General features: G+C 39.5%; 1 protein-coding gene across 1 annotated transcript; it reads left to right on the forward strand.

Annotated features, from left to right (window-relative positions):
• Window positions 1-2,390: 2,390 nt before the first annotated feature.
• On the forward strand, window positions 2,391-7,710 carry LOC143864307 (putative amidase At4g34880). Its single transcript, XM_077375221.1, has 4 exons — window positions 2,391-2,894; window positions 3,966-4,180; window positions 5,151-5,592; window positions 7,172-7,710. Exons 1-4 carry the CDS (start codon window positions 2,394-2,396, stop codon window positions 7,526-7,528), a joined length of 1,515 nt encoding a protein of 504 aa, XP_077231336.1. The 5' UTR covers window positions 2,391-2,393; the 3' UTR covers window positions 7,529-7,710.
• Window positions 7,711-12,119: the final 4,409 nt, after the last annotated feature.

A 12,119-nucleotide genomic window follows, 5' to 3' on the forward strand; every position in this document is an offset into this window, starting at 1 on the left:
TTTTTTTTGTTTTTATAGGGATTTGCAATAGCCATTTATGTTGACTTTTTGGCAGATTTGTCTTATTCATTGACATGGTGCAAACTGCAAAGGACGGGGGATGTACATTTCTACAAAGGTGGCCAGCAATAATATTCTTGCGGGTAAGGTACTAAGTTTTGAAGAAAAATTACGGGTGAAAGGTTACAAATTAGAAAAACTAGGGGAAAAAATACCGAAAGAAGGCACCTCTACAGAAAAATTACGGAAAAAACTACGAAAAAATGGATGAAAATATGAAAACTACGGGAAAAAGGCCCAAAATAAAATGTTGTTTCACTCTTCCACGGGCACCTTCGTCTTCTGCATCTTCAGCCACCCCCCGGTTTATGATCCTCGTACAACTGTTAACTTCGATCATAACGTCGGCATTAACTTCAACATTAGCAGTTGTGCGAGGATCGTCGAAGTTAACGCCGGCGTTAATGTCGAAGTTAGCGCCGACGTTAATGTCGAAGTTAACAGTTGTACGAGAATTGTAAACCGGGCGGTGGCTGAAGATGCAAAAGACGAAGGAAAAGCAAGGGAGAAAATGCAGAAGACGAAAGATAACAAGGGAGAGACAGGGAAAAAAGAGGTTTCTCAGGAAGATGGAGGGAGAAGCTAGTGGCTACGGTGGCGTTGAGAAATGAACATTTCGAAACTATATCGAACCACAGTTATTTCGAAACGAACCCCATCGTTCAACATCGTAGATTAAAACTTTCCTTTTCCAACTTCGAAGGTGTGGGCCTCGAGATCACAAAATATTAATTGGATTTCTTTAATGCACTCGCACCCATGTATTTTCCGATCGCACCCAGCTGCATTCCAGTCGCACCTTGTAGCCGTCGACCTCCGCCTCTACGGCAAAGACTATTCCTGATTTTAAGTAGGTTTTTTCAAATCACATGAAATGATTTCTATTTTGCGGATTTCGAGGTATATTTAATGCAGGTAGAAAAGGAGACGTAATCAGTAGGAAAAAGGTTGATTGTGATGTGTATCACTTGCATAACAACGAAGGGCAAAATGGTCTATATTTCGTCTGACACATGTCCTTTTGCCGTGTCAGGGTGTAAAGTTGAAAACTCGCCGCCTTTAGAAGTTCAGAAAATAAATTGGCTGTCTTTGGTGTTTTCCTCCCTAGTCAAGCATTCCTCTTTTGAAGATTGGTGGGTCCTACAATTTAATAGTCATACTTTTGATGAGAGAATCTGCTGCTAGGTGGTTGTTCTCTCCCTTAAATCTATTGTAATAAAAAGGGCGATGAAATTTTCACCCACTCACTACGCATGTGTCCAACTTATAACGTGATTTGACGTCAAAAAGCGTTAAAAGTTGCCCACTGTTCACATCAAATCACATTATAAGGGAAGGCGCATGCATAATGCAGGGGGAGTGAAAATATCGTCTCCCAATAAAATTAGGGTAGTGATAAATCGACTCCCAAATATATGGTGTATTTAAGATATTTGGGAGTCGAGTTAAGATATTTGGGAGTCGATTTATCACTGCCCTAAAAATATGATAAAAGGAACATATCCAACATATAGCCTATCCTGAGTTTTTATATGGTGTAAGCCCTTCTAGTCCCTTATTTTTCAAAAAACATACTTTCCGGACCACATCATAGGATGATCCGAACCGTAGATAAGATGGAACACAACGTAAATAGGTTGTTCCTTAAAATCATTCCATAGGATAATCCTAGCCCTCCGATCAACAGAGTTTCCATAATATGCAGTTACCCTATAGATTGGAGGGTTGGGATCATCCTATGGAAATGACTTTTTGAGGAACAACCTATTTAACGTTGTGTTCCATCTTATGGACGGGTGGGATCATCCAATGATGTGGTCCGTATAGTACTTTTTGAAAAAAAACTAAGGGACTATAAGGGCTCACCCCCATATAAAATCTCCATCTATAAGAAAGAGAATCAACCATAGGTTTCAAATATTGAATATCCCCATATGCAGATCTATGCTTATCTACATATTGCTTATAAAAACCCCAATAATTCTAAATCCTGCTTCCATAAGTTCGTCCCGAAGAGACCCAGCTTAACGTACACAGCCAAAACACTCACATTACGACGACTAAAGAAGAGATAAAAAAAGAGAAAAAAACAACAGCATAAACAGATAGAGAGTAGACAAAGATAAACATAATGAAACAATTCAAATAAAACAAATGGCTGAAAATACCAAATCAATTCAATCCTATATCCACTATTTAGGGCCAAAGACTACTCTTTAGTTTTTACACTAAATGGGGTGTTCCAGGGAAGAAAAGGTGGCGAATATATTATCTTCTCACTATTTATTGCAAAAGCAGAGAGGCAATGAAATAATATGAAAAATCTCCCATACATGGCTATCCGGTCCACACTATTTATTCTCCTTCTAGCTGTATCCTTAACCCATGGATTCAAAATCAAAGAAGCTACAATTCAAGACATCCACCTAGCTTTCAACTCAAACAAACTAACCTCAAGACAATTAGTTGAATTCTATCTAAAACAAATTCAAGCCCTGAACCCGGTTCTACGGGCCGTGATCGAGGTGAGCCCGGACGCTCTAAACCAAGCTGATGAGGCAGATGAGAAGAGACGAGCGAGTGGGGGAAACTCGGCCGGTTTAGAGGGGATTCCGGTTTTGTTGAAGGATAATATAGGGACCAAAGACCGGTTGAATACTACGGCCGGGTCATTGGCTCTAGTGGGTTCGGTGGTGGGTCGAGACTCCGGCGTGGTTGAGAGGTTGAGAAGGGCTGGGTCTATTATTTTGGGGAAGGCTAGTTTGAGTGAGTGGGCACAGTTTCGGTCTCTTAATGCGCCTAGTGGGTGGAACGCGAGAAGCGGCCAGGGCAAAGTAAGCTCCTTCTTCTCTCCTCTACCGTATTTCGTAAGGTGCATTGAAAACTTAATTTTGCAATCATTTTACGCATGGTTTGAGATTTTTGCATGTTCTGATGATATATAAAAAATATGTCAAAACATGTGTAAAATTAAGTTTCCAATGAACCTGAATGAATGCCCTTAAGTGTTTTTGTTATAACCTTCCATGAAGTCCACAAATTAGAGGCTTCGAATAGTCTTGTGGGGAGAATTTTGAGCAACTTAGCTTTGCTGGGAGAACTTATACACTGAAATCCCAAGTCTGAAAGGGGAAGAATGGTCAGATTTGCTGAACAACATTCTCTCTCTTTTCCCCCATTCTCGGTATCCCTTTATTCCTATTCCAATTCTCACCCAAAGGGAGTGAGAAAAAATTAAAATAAAAAGTTATATTCCCAAACAATTCTAATAAAAATTCCATTTCAACCTGGGTGGAATCAGAATACCTCCTCTTAGGATGGGAACTGATTAAGATATTTGTTTCCTCTTTTATTCTGCCGCCCTGATTCCGTTCTTCTTCTTTTTTTATTGAATTAATTGCCAGAATTGAGTGGAATCGGAATCAGATGCTGATTCCAGCAATTGATTCCACCAGAGAAAAGAAATTAAAATAATAATTTTAATTAAAAATAGAAATTTGCTAGGGACCCATTGCAGAAAGGCATTCCGCAGCCACAGAGCAGCCACACAGGCTCACTTTTCAGAAGATTTTTGTGTTATTCAATTAATTCATCTGAGGTGGCTACTCTCTCCTGCAACAGCAGGCCGCGAAACGCTTTTCTACGATGGTCCCTAGCAAATCCCTTGAAAATATTCCAGTAAAAATTCATTCAAAAAGGGTGGAATCAGAATACCACCTCTTAGGGGTGGCGGACTGATTCCATCATTATTTCCGCCTTTCAATCATTCTGCCCTCGTTCATTTTTTGAACCAAATGCCAACCCCCTGAATAGGTGGAATCAGTCATAATTAAGATAAGGGTCATAATTTTTTCACCCCACATAAGGATTATGCGCCCCCTTTAATTTATGTTGTTTGAGTGCAGAACCCGTATTTGTTATCGGCAGAGCCATGCGGGTCGAGTAGTGGATCGGCAATCGGGGTGGCGGCAAATCTGGTGACAGTATCGTTGGGAACGGAAACGGACGGTTCGATCGTATGTCCATCGAGTGCCAATTCTGTGGTGGGGATCAAACCCACTCTAGGACTCACAAGTCGATCTGGGGTCATAACAATTTCTCCTAGACAGGACACTGTTGGGTGAGAGAATTAGAACTAGTTCATCTGTTACATCAGTCGTAAGTCTAAATATAAATTATTTGAGGAATGATAAAATGAAGGGTGCCCTTGCAAAAACAAGCTACAAGGGCGCTCCCATTGGTCCATGTCTATAAAGTGGGCACAGAATTATGAAATGGTGGAGCAACAAATGCACTTTGCTGATTTTATGTGCCCACTTTGTAGGGATGGACCAATGGGGGTGCCCTTGTACCTTGTTTTTTTTTGCATAGGCACCCTTCATTTTATCATTCCTCAAATTATAAAGCAGTTGTTAAAAATTAATTACACAAGAGAAATGATTAGGATTGCAACTCGGCTTTTCAATACCCTGTCTTGGGTTGGGTCGGGTCGGGCTTTCCAATACCCTACCCTACCTCAGGGTCGGGTCGGGTTTCTTTTTGGAAAACCCACTGTTTGTAAACCAGACCCTACCACATATTGTTTCGGGTTGTGTTTTTAAACATGGGAATTACTAGGGTCCATCGCAAAAGACATTTCACAGCTGGTCTGGTCTGTCACACAATGAATGAAGATGACAACTTTTGTCTTTATTAACTGTGTGGCTGGTCTGACATGATGCGACAGACCATCTGAGAAATGCCTTTAGCGATTGACCTATCCAATCCCTTTAAACATTGTTGTGAGTTAGTTCATTGAAAATAATGGCATCTAAGTCAATTTCAACATTGCCACATATGTAAAGTATAGACTAATTAATTTCTTGAGGAAGTCTAAACTGAAGGGCACACTTTTCAACCATTAATACGGTAGTGATGTGTAGCCAATGGGGGAACCCGTTCACCTCCTTTTTGCAAGGGCTCCCTTCAGTCTAGACTTCCTCTTATTCCTTATGTAAAGTCAAAATATAGTGAAAAACAGACAAAACATGGTGGAAAATGGTAGAAGAAGAGTTGGAATATCATTTCCCTAATATTTTTCTTTGTAACAGTCCCATTTGCAGAACAGTATCGGACGCAGTCTATGTATTAGATGCGATCGTAGGATTCGATTCAAGAGACGCAGAAGCAACTAGAGAAGCAGCAAAGTTCATCCCTTATGGTGGTTATAAGCAATTTCTCAAGGAAGATGGCCTCAAAGGAAAGAGACTAGGGATCCTTAGAAAACTCTTCTTCGATTTATACAATGGAACTGTTTTCAATCACGCTTTTGAAAAGCATTTCGTCACATTAAAGCAAAGAGGTGCCATATTGGTGGATAATATCGAAATAGCAAACGTGGATATCATAGTAAACTCCACTGCCAGTGGTGAAGCTACTGCATTGGTGGCCGAGTTTAAGATTTCATTAAATGCCTACTTATTAGAGTTAGTCCGTTCTCCAGTCAGATCACTGGCAGACATAATAGCCTTCAACAACAAATTCTCAGCTCAGGTATTGCTACAAACAAATCTAATATTTCACCCCTTTATGGTACTTCTACAGAACAAAGAAAAACTTATAGGTTTGATAAAGATGTGCAACACATGTTGTCTTATAATATTTAAGGCCGGTAAGTAAGGGTGTCAATTTTGGCTCGGGCTCGGAAGCTCGCTCGAGCTCAGCTCGAGCTCAGCTCGAATCCTTAACGAGCCGAGCCCGAGTTAGGCCAGGCTGGGCTCGGCTCGGCTCGTTAAGAATTTAATATATTTAAATATATATATTATATATTAATATATACATTAAAAGGGTTGTCCATGGAGTGAAAAGGGGGGGGCAAAATATGTCACTTCATTTTTGGAACCCCATTTGTTACTAGGACCACCCCCCATAGTGTAAAAAAAGTAGTCAAATTACACTAGTAGGGCTGTCCAGGGAAGATGAGGGGTGTGAACATAATATAACCCGAGCTCGGTAAGGCTGACCGAGCCGAGCCCGAACCCGAGCCGAGCCTCACTTGTGAGCTTAACGAGCCGAGCCGAGCCTGGCCAAGCTCGGCTCGGCTCGGCTCGTTTACACCCCTACGGTAAGAGCTTTTTGAGAACCAAAATATTTTTTTGACAGCCCTTTAATTACTAAACGATAAGATGCTTCCCGCTTCCCTCATCTTATCAAAACATGGTAGCGCTGAAATCATTTCCCAAAAACAAAGAAAGTGATGTCAGCACAACCTTGTTTTAATAATTGCACAAACTCCGCTGTGAAAGGTTATTACGGTTCCCCAAAAGCTCTAACAAGCCGATTAAAAAACAGACGTGCTGAGTTGGTGCAATTAGTAAAATATGGTTGTGCTGATATTATTTCCCTAAAAACCGACTGTGTGTGTAAGAGTAGAAATATCATCTACTTAAGACGGGGTTTTGCTAAAGAAGTCTTCTACTTTGCTTTATTTGTAAGAAAACAATCTTCTAATTTCACAATTTGGAAAGAGTCCATCACATTTGAGTGAATTTGCAAATCAGGTCACTGCCATCAATTTGTGACCAAAATATCCACGATACATTTTTTTATTTTTTGACTTGTAAAAAGACCAAAATGTCCTTATACGTGAAAGGCCAAAAATTTACTCGTAAAAAGACCAAAATACTTGTGAAGCTCAATGATATGTTTTGTTAGGGTGGGGCTTGCCACTTTACGTCATAGTTTAATGGGGTAGGTCCCATAACCTTCACCATAGGGTGGGGCCCACAATTTTACACCTCATGTTTTTTATTGGGTGGGGTCCTTCTTTTTTGCACCCATGCATAGCTAGGGCAAGAATGTTAGTATATATAAAAATGATACCCACACCTTTGATTCAAAACAAATCATTGAGCATCATGGATATTTTGGTCTTTTTGTAAGGTATTTTTCCTACATTTTGGTCTTTTCATGAGACCAAAAAAAAAAAAATTCTTCCATAGTGATTTGCAAAATCCACTCCAATATGAAGACACTATTTGTAAATTGTCAAACTATAAGAAGGTTTTTGCAAGCCTTTATTTGATGAAAAATTATTTTTCAGACTATCAATTTGCCTTTCTCTATTGTGTAGGAGAAAATCAATGAGTTTGGGCAGGACATTTTTCTAGCGGCTCAAGCAACAAACGGAATCGGAGAAGCAGAAAAAAATGCAATAGAGAAAATGAAGAGACTTTCTAGAGATGGGTTGGAGAGATTGATGAAGGAGAAGAAGTTAGATGCATTGGTGACACCGGGAGCAATTGCTTCTTCTATTCTAGCCATCGGGGGATTCCCGGGAATTAGCATTCCGGCGGGATATGGAAGTGATGGAATTCCCTTCGGAATCTACTTTGGAGGGCGAAGGGGTTCAGAACCTAAGTTGATTGAGATAGCTTATGGTTTTGAACAAGCAACCAAAGTTAGGAAACCACCTTCATTCAAACCTTGAAAGCCTATATGAGGGAGGGTTTTGTTCTTGGCTTTTTAATTATCCCTGTAATTCGGATTAGAGTATTAAGTTTCTACTACATTTGTTAAGTAGCTTTTTCTTTGAAAGGAAAAAAAAAATAATGATGAATTTAATTTTATCATAAAAAATATTGCTATGGGTGAAGGTAGCTTTATCATCAAGAGTATTGCTAATGGTGTCATTATCTTTATAACTGAAAGTGGAGCCAAGAATTGAAATGACTAATGAAGAATGTAGCTTTATCCTCAAAAGTATTACCAATTGTGAAGGAGATTTATCAATGAAAGAGAGAAAGACTAAGGGGCTGGTTGGATACGTGGATTTTAGAATCCGGGTTTTAGTTTGGAAATAGTGTAAAAGGGGGTTCATGATCAAGCTGCTGTATGTTGTCCTAACAACATTTCTTGGATTTTAAGTAAGAAATCCAGGTTATAGTCTCCTCCCCATCCTGATATTTCTAAAACTTGGAAAACATAGGATGATCTCCTGCTCTTTTGCTGTCGGAAAGAAGGGCGAGAAATCAGAAAACGATGGCTGGTCTCATTCTTCTCTCGTCTCCCATCTACAATTTTGAGGAAATCCAAGATTCTAAAATCTACATATCCAAACAGGCCCTAAGGTATCTTTATTATAAAAAATATTGCTATAATAGTGAAGATAACTTCATCAATGAAAGAGGTAAAACCAATATTAAAGGGATAAAAATTCGCTATTTATGTGTTGGTGTTAAAAGTACTGACCTCCTCGAAATGTAGGTCTTCCCGAGAGGTCTCAACTATTGGGTAAGTTGTGTAATCTTTGGATACTATTGGACCATTCCTAGAATCATTTGTCCTACTTTACACATGCGCTAATATGGTTGGTGTAGTCAATGCGTAATGGCTATGTTATGGATTGTTGGAATTAGGAATCGGAATCAGCATCCTATTTTGATGCCGGCACAAAGGCTTTTCTTTTCTTTCTTCCTTAATTTTTTATTTATTTATGAGTAATGCTAGGGAAACCGATTTTACAACCGAGCAAGAAACCTAACAAATCGGTTATTGCTACGGCATTACAAGTCACATACAACCGGTCCTTTTCTTTAGGAAACTCACCAAAAGGTACACATGGCGCATTATGATTGTTGGTTTCTCACATCATTCTTATTCTTGAGTATTGTTGTGCCTAAAATCGGTTAACAGATACGGCAGTGACGTAAGAGCTGAGCCGGATGACTCGAGGAGCCGAAGTGAAGGAAATGAGTCCTGCGGAACTGTGTTCTGCACAGAAGCAAACGAGGTCAAAAGACCAACCCGGAGTGTTACTCCGGACAGGCCCTTCGACACTCAAGTCAGTATGAGCAGGAGTGCAGAGCGAGTTTAAGAGTGGTGGGTAAGAAGTTATTATCCTCTTTTATGAGCTTTGAAAGCCCTTTCATAGAGAGAAATCTGTGGTAGTTGGGGAGTTATTACCCCAGGACAGGTGTCGGCCAGCTATAGGCTTGAGCTCACCTACTTTAAGGTAATTACCATAATACCCCCGTGCAGCAGTTGGGCTTGTGGTGGGCCCTCCTGGGCCACGTGTCGACAGCTAATTGGTTGCTGTTTTTATACCCCATCAAGTATCATAACGTTTTTAGCTGTTAATTTTTTACAATCAACTCTCCATTTCTTAAGTCTTTATCGAATACACGGTTGTACAACGTACACATGATATTTTGAGGACCACTCTATGATTCCCCGTGACTCATGGTAGGCAGTTAAAATGTGAAAATAAGGGGGTGATTGGATATAGAGAAAACTTTCAATGGAAAAATAATATCACATGGAATGAACTTCTGTTTAGTAGGTTTGCAATTTTCCTTGAAAATAGGGAAAATTATCAATTTTAGATTATTTTTTCGAGAACACAGTTTATCAAATGTTGAAAATTATCAATTTTAGATTATACATCAAAACCTAGGGATTTGATATTTCGCGGCTGGGTTGTTGCATGTGAAGCCAGTTCAGATTTTGTCTTTTTAATTTAATTCATCTGAGGTGGTTGCTCTCACATGCAACAGTTCCATCGCGAATTGCCTTGTGCGATGGTTCCTGCCAAAGCCCCGTAACTAATATCGACATTAATTACAACTTTTTACTTGACCCCTGACCCAGTGAGTCACCTCGTGGACAGACCGGGTGAGTCATCTAGTCCGCTGTCCGCTGACCAAGTAACTCAACGAGTTGTTATTGAGTCCCAATTTTCAAACTAGGGATTTGCTAGGGTCCATCACAAAACGCATTTCGCAGATGGTCTATTGCATGTCAGACCAGCCACCCGGTGAATGAAGACAAAAGCTGCATGTCGGACCAGCCTCCTCGTGTGACATGTGCGAAATGCCTTTTGCCATGACGTCAGCAATTTCCTTCAAACTATGCCCTGTCAAAAGTTATTATTGCTCCCAAAAAGCTATTCAAAGCCGATTATAAAAAATAAATACAAGCTGAGTTAGTGAAATTACTAAAACATGGTTATGCACTTTGCCAATATTACTTAATTTTTAACAATGGAACTCCTCTCTTTTATTTTCTGGCAAGGCTGTTGCTGTTCCCAAAATGCTATAGTATAAACAGCCAAGGAAACAAAGTGCCAATATCAAAAAAAGCCAATGAGGATATCAATCCTTACTATACTAAAAGCGAGAATCCTATATTTTTCGGCACGTTCTTTCCTGCTATTGCCTTATGTATCCCGCCTTAATTCCAGTCAAAATCCCACGTATGTCTTTTTTCACTGCTTCTTTTTCGTCATTTCCGCTTCTCATATGCCCTTGCACATGAGTTTAAAAAAATGCCAGCTTTCTGCTTTTTATGCTTTTTTCCCGTAATTGTCATAATTTTTTAATTTTCTTTGTATTTTTTCCGTAATTGTCATATTTTACTACACTCTTTTGATATTTTTTTTGGTAATTTGTCTACTCTGTCTCCATTTTCTGTAATTTTTCATTTCAAACTTAGTACCGCATGATTATTATTTATTGCTAGCCACCTTTGCACAAATCGTACTTCTGTCGATCTTTGCAACAAAGGATGTGCGACAAGCCGAGAAGTAGCCTCCGCGAAGGTGGCTAGCAAATCCCTGCACACAAAAAAATCTTAAACAAAACGTCAAAAATCTGGGTGACCCGCGGGTCAACCCGGCCCGCACAGGCCGGGTGTGCGTCCAACCCCAATGACCCGTAAAATTACCGGACGGTTGGGATCATCCTAGCAAAATGATTTTTGCGGCACAATACATGGTGGCCCATGCAGCCCCACAAAAACAATGGCGCCTGCATTGTTTGGGTGATCTAAACCACTCATTTGTTGGGCCTTGGAGTAAATAGGTTGTGCCTTGAAAATCTTCTCCATAGGCTGATCCTCACCCTCCGATCTGCTGAGGTCTAATTCCTCTTATAAAAAATGTCACGTACATTTTTATCTTATTGAATACATTTGCAGGGAAGAGTGGTTAACATTTTATCTTTTAGGATAATATAAGATCATGGGCAGAGATACCCCCCCCTCCTTTCTCAGCATTACCAACCCCTTTTATTTGTTTTTATCCTGGAATTACTTTATTCTTCAAAACCAAAAAATAAAAAGGTGAAATTTCGGTCATTTTTGTTAAAAGACAAGCAAGGAAGGGGTAAAAAACTCAGCAAACATATGGAAATTTCATTTCTTCTATGCAAATAATTTTTAGATGTATCAATTAGGATAGGTTGTTCTCGATAAATTCTATCCTACATGACTTTTATCTATAATGGCATAATAGTAGTAACTCCAAAAAAAATTATAGAAAGCTTGTATTAGAATCAACTTATTTGATATGGGCAATTCTCTAGCTCTATCACCTTATTTTAATGTCAAAATTCTGGTTAACCCGCGGGTCCAAGCCTGATGACCCATAAAATTTCCCGGGTGATTTTGACCCGGCCTGTTTGACCCCTTTCCCCATGATTTAGAGGGAAATGATGTGATTATGAGAGTTTTTATATAGTGTAAGTCCTGATGGTGAGTATTTTTTTAAAAAAAAAGTACTGTATGGCTTACATCGTAGGATGATCCAAACCGTCCATTTCATGGGCCACAATGTAAGTAGGTTGTGTGCCAAAATTCATTTCCATAGGATAATTACAACCCTCCAACCAATAAATGTTTCCTAAATATGCTGTTCCTCTATAGACTGCAGGGCTAGGATCATCGCATGGAAATGTGTTTTTTGGGAACACCCTATGTACGATGTGGCCCATCAATTGGACGGTTTGGATCATCCAATGGTGTAAGTTATACAGTACTATTTTCTTTGAATAGGGAGTGTAAGAAATATGTTTTTGGTTTGCAGCAGGCTTTGTCACAAAATTCTTGTTAGAATATATATATGGTGTAAGCTCATGTAGTGAAGTATTTTTTAATAAGCCGGTAGGGGTCCGCACAAAACCCCAACTTACCTATAAAAAAGAAAAAAATGTACTGAATATTTTACGGCCTACACCATAGGATGATCCAAACCGTTCATTTAATGATCTAAACCTTTCATTTCCAGGTGATTTTTACCCGGCCCT

Source organism: Tasmannia lanceolata, unplaced genomic scaffold (genome assembly GCF_043159265.1).
Source record: "Tasmannia lanceolata isolate RefF3 unplaced genomic scaffold, GAP_Taslan_0.1 ptg000048l, whole genome shotgun sequence".
Taxonomy (NCBI): Eukaryota; Viridiplantae; Streptophyta; class Magnoliopsida; order Canellales; family Winteraceae; genus Tasmannia; species Tasmannia lanceolata.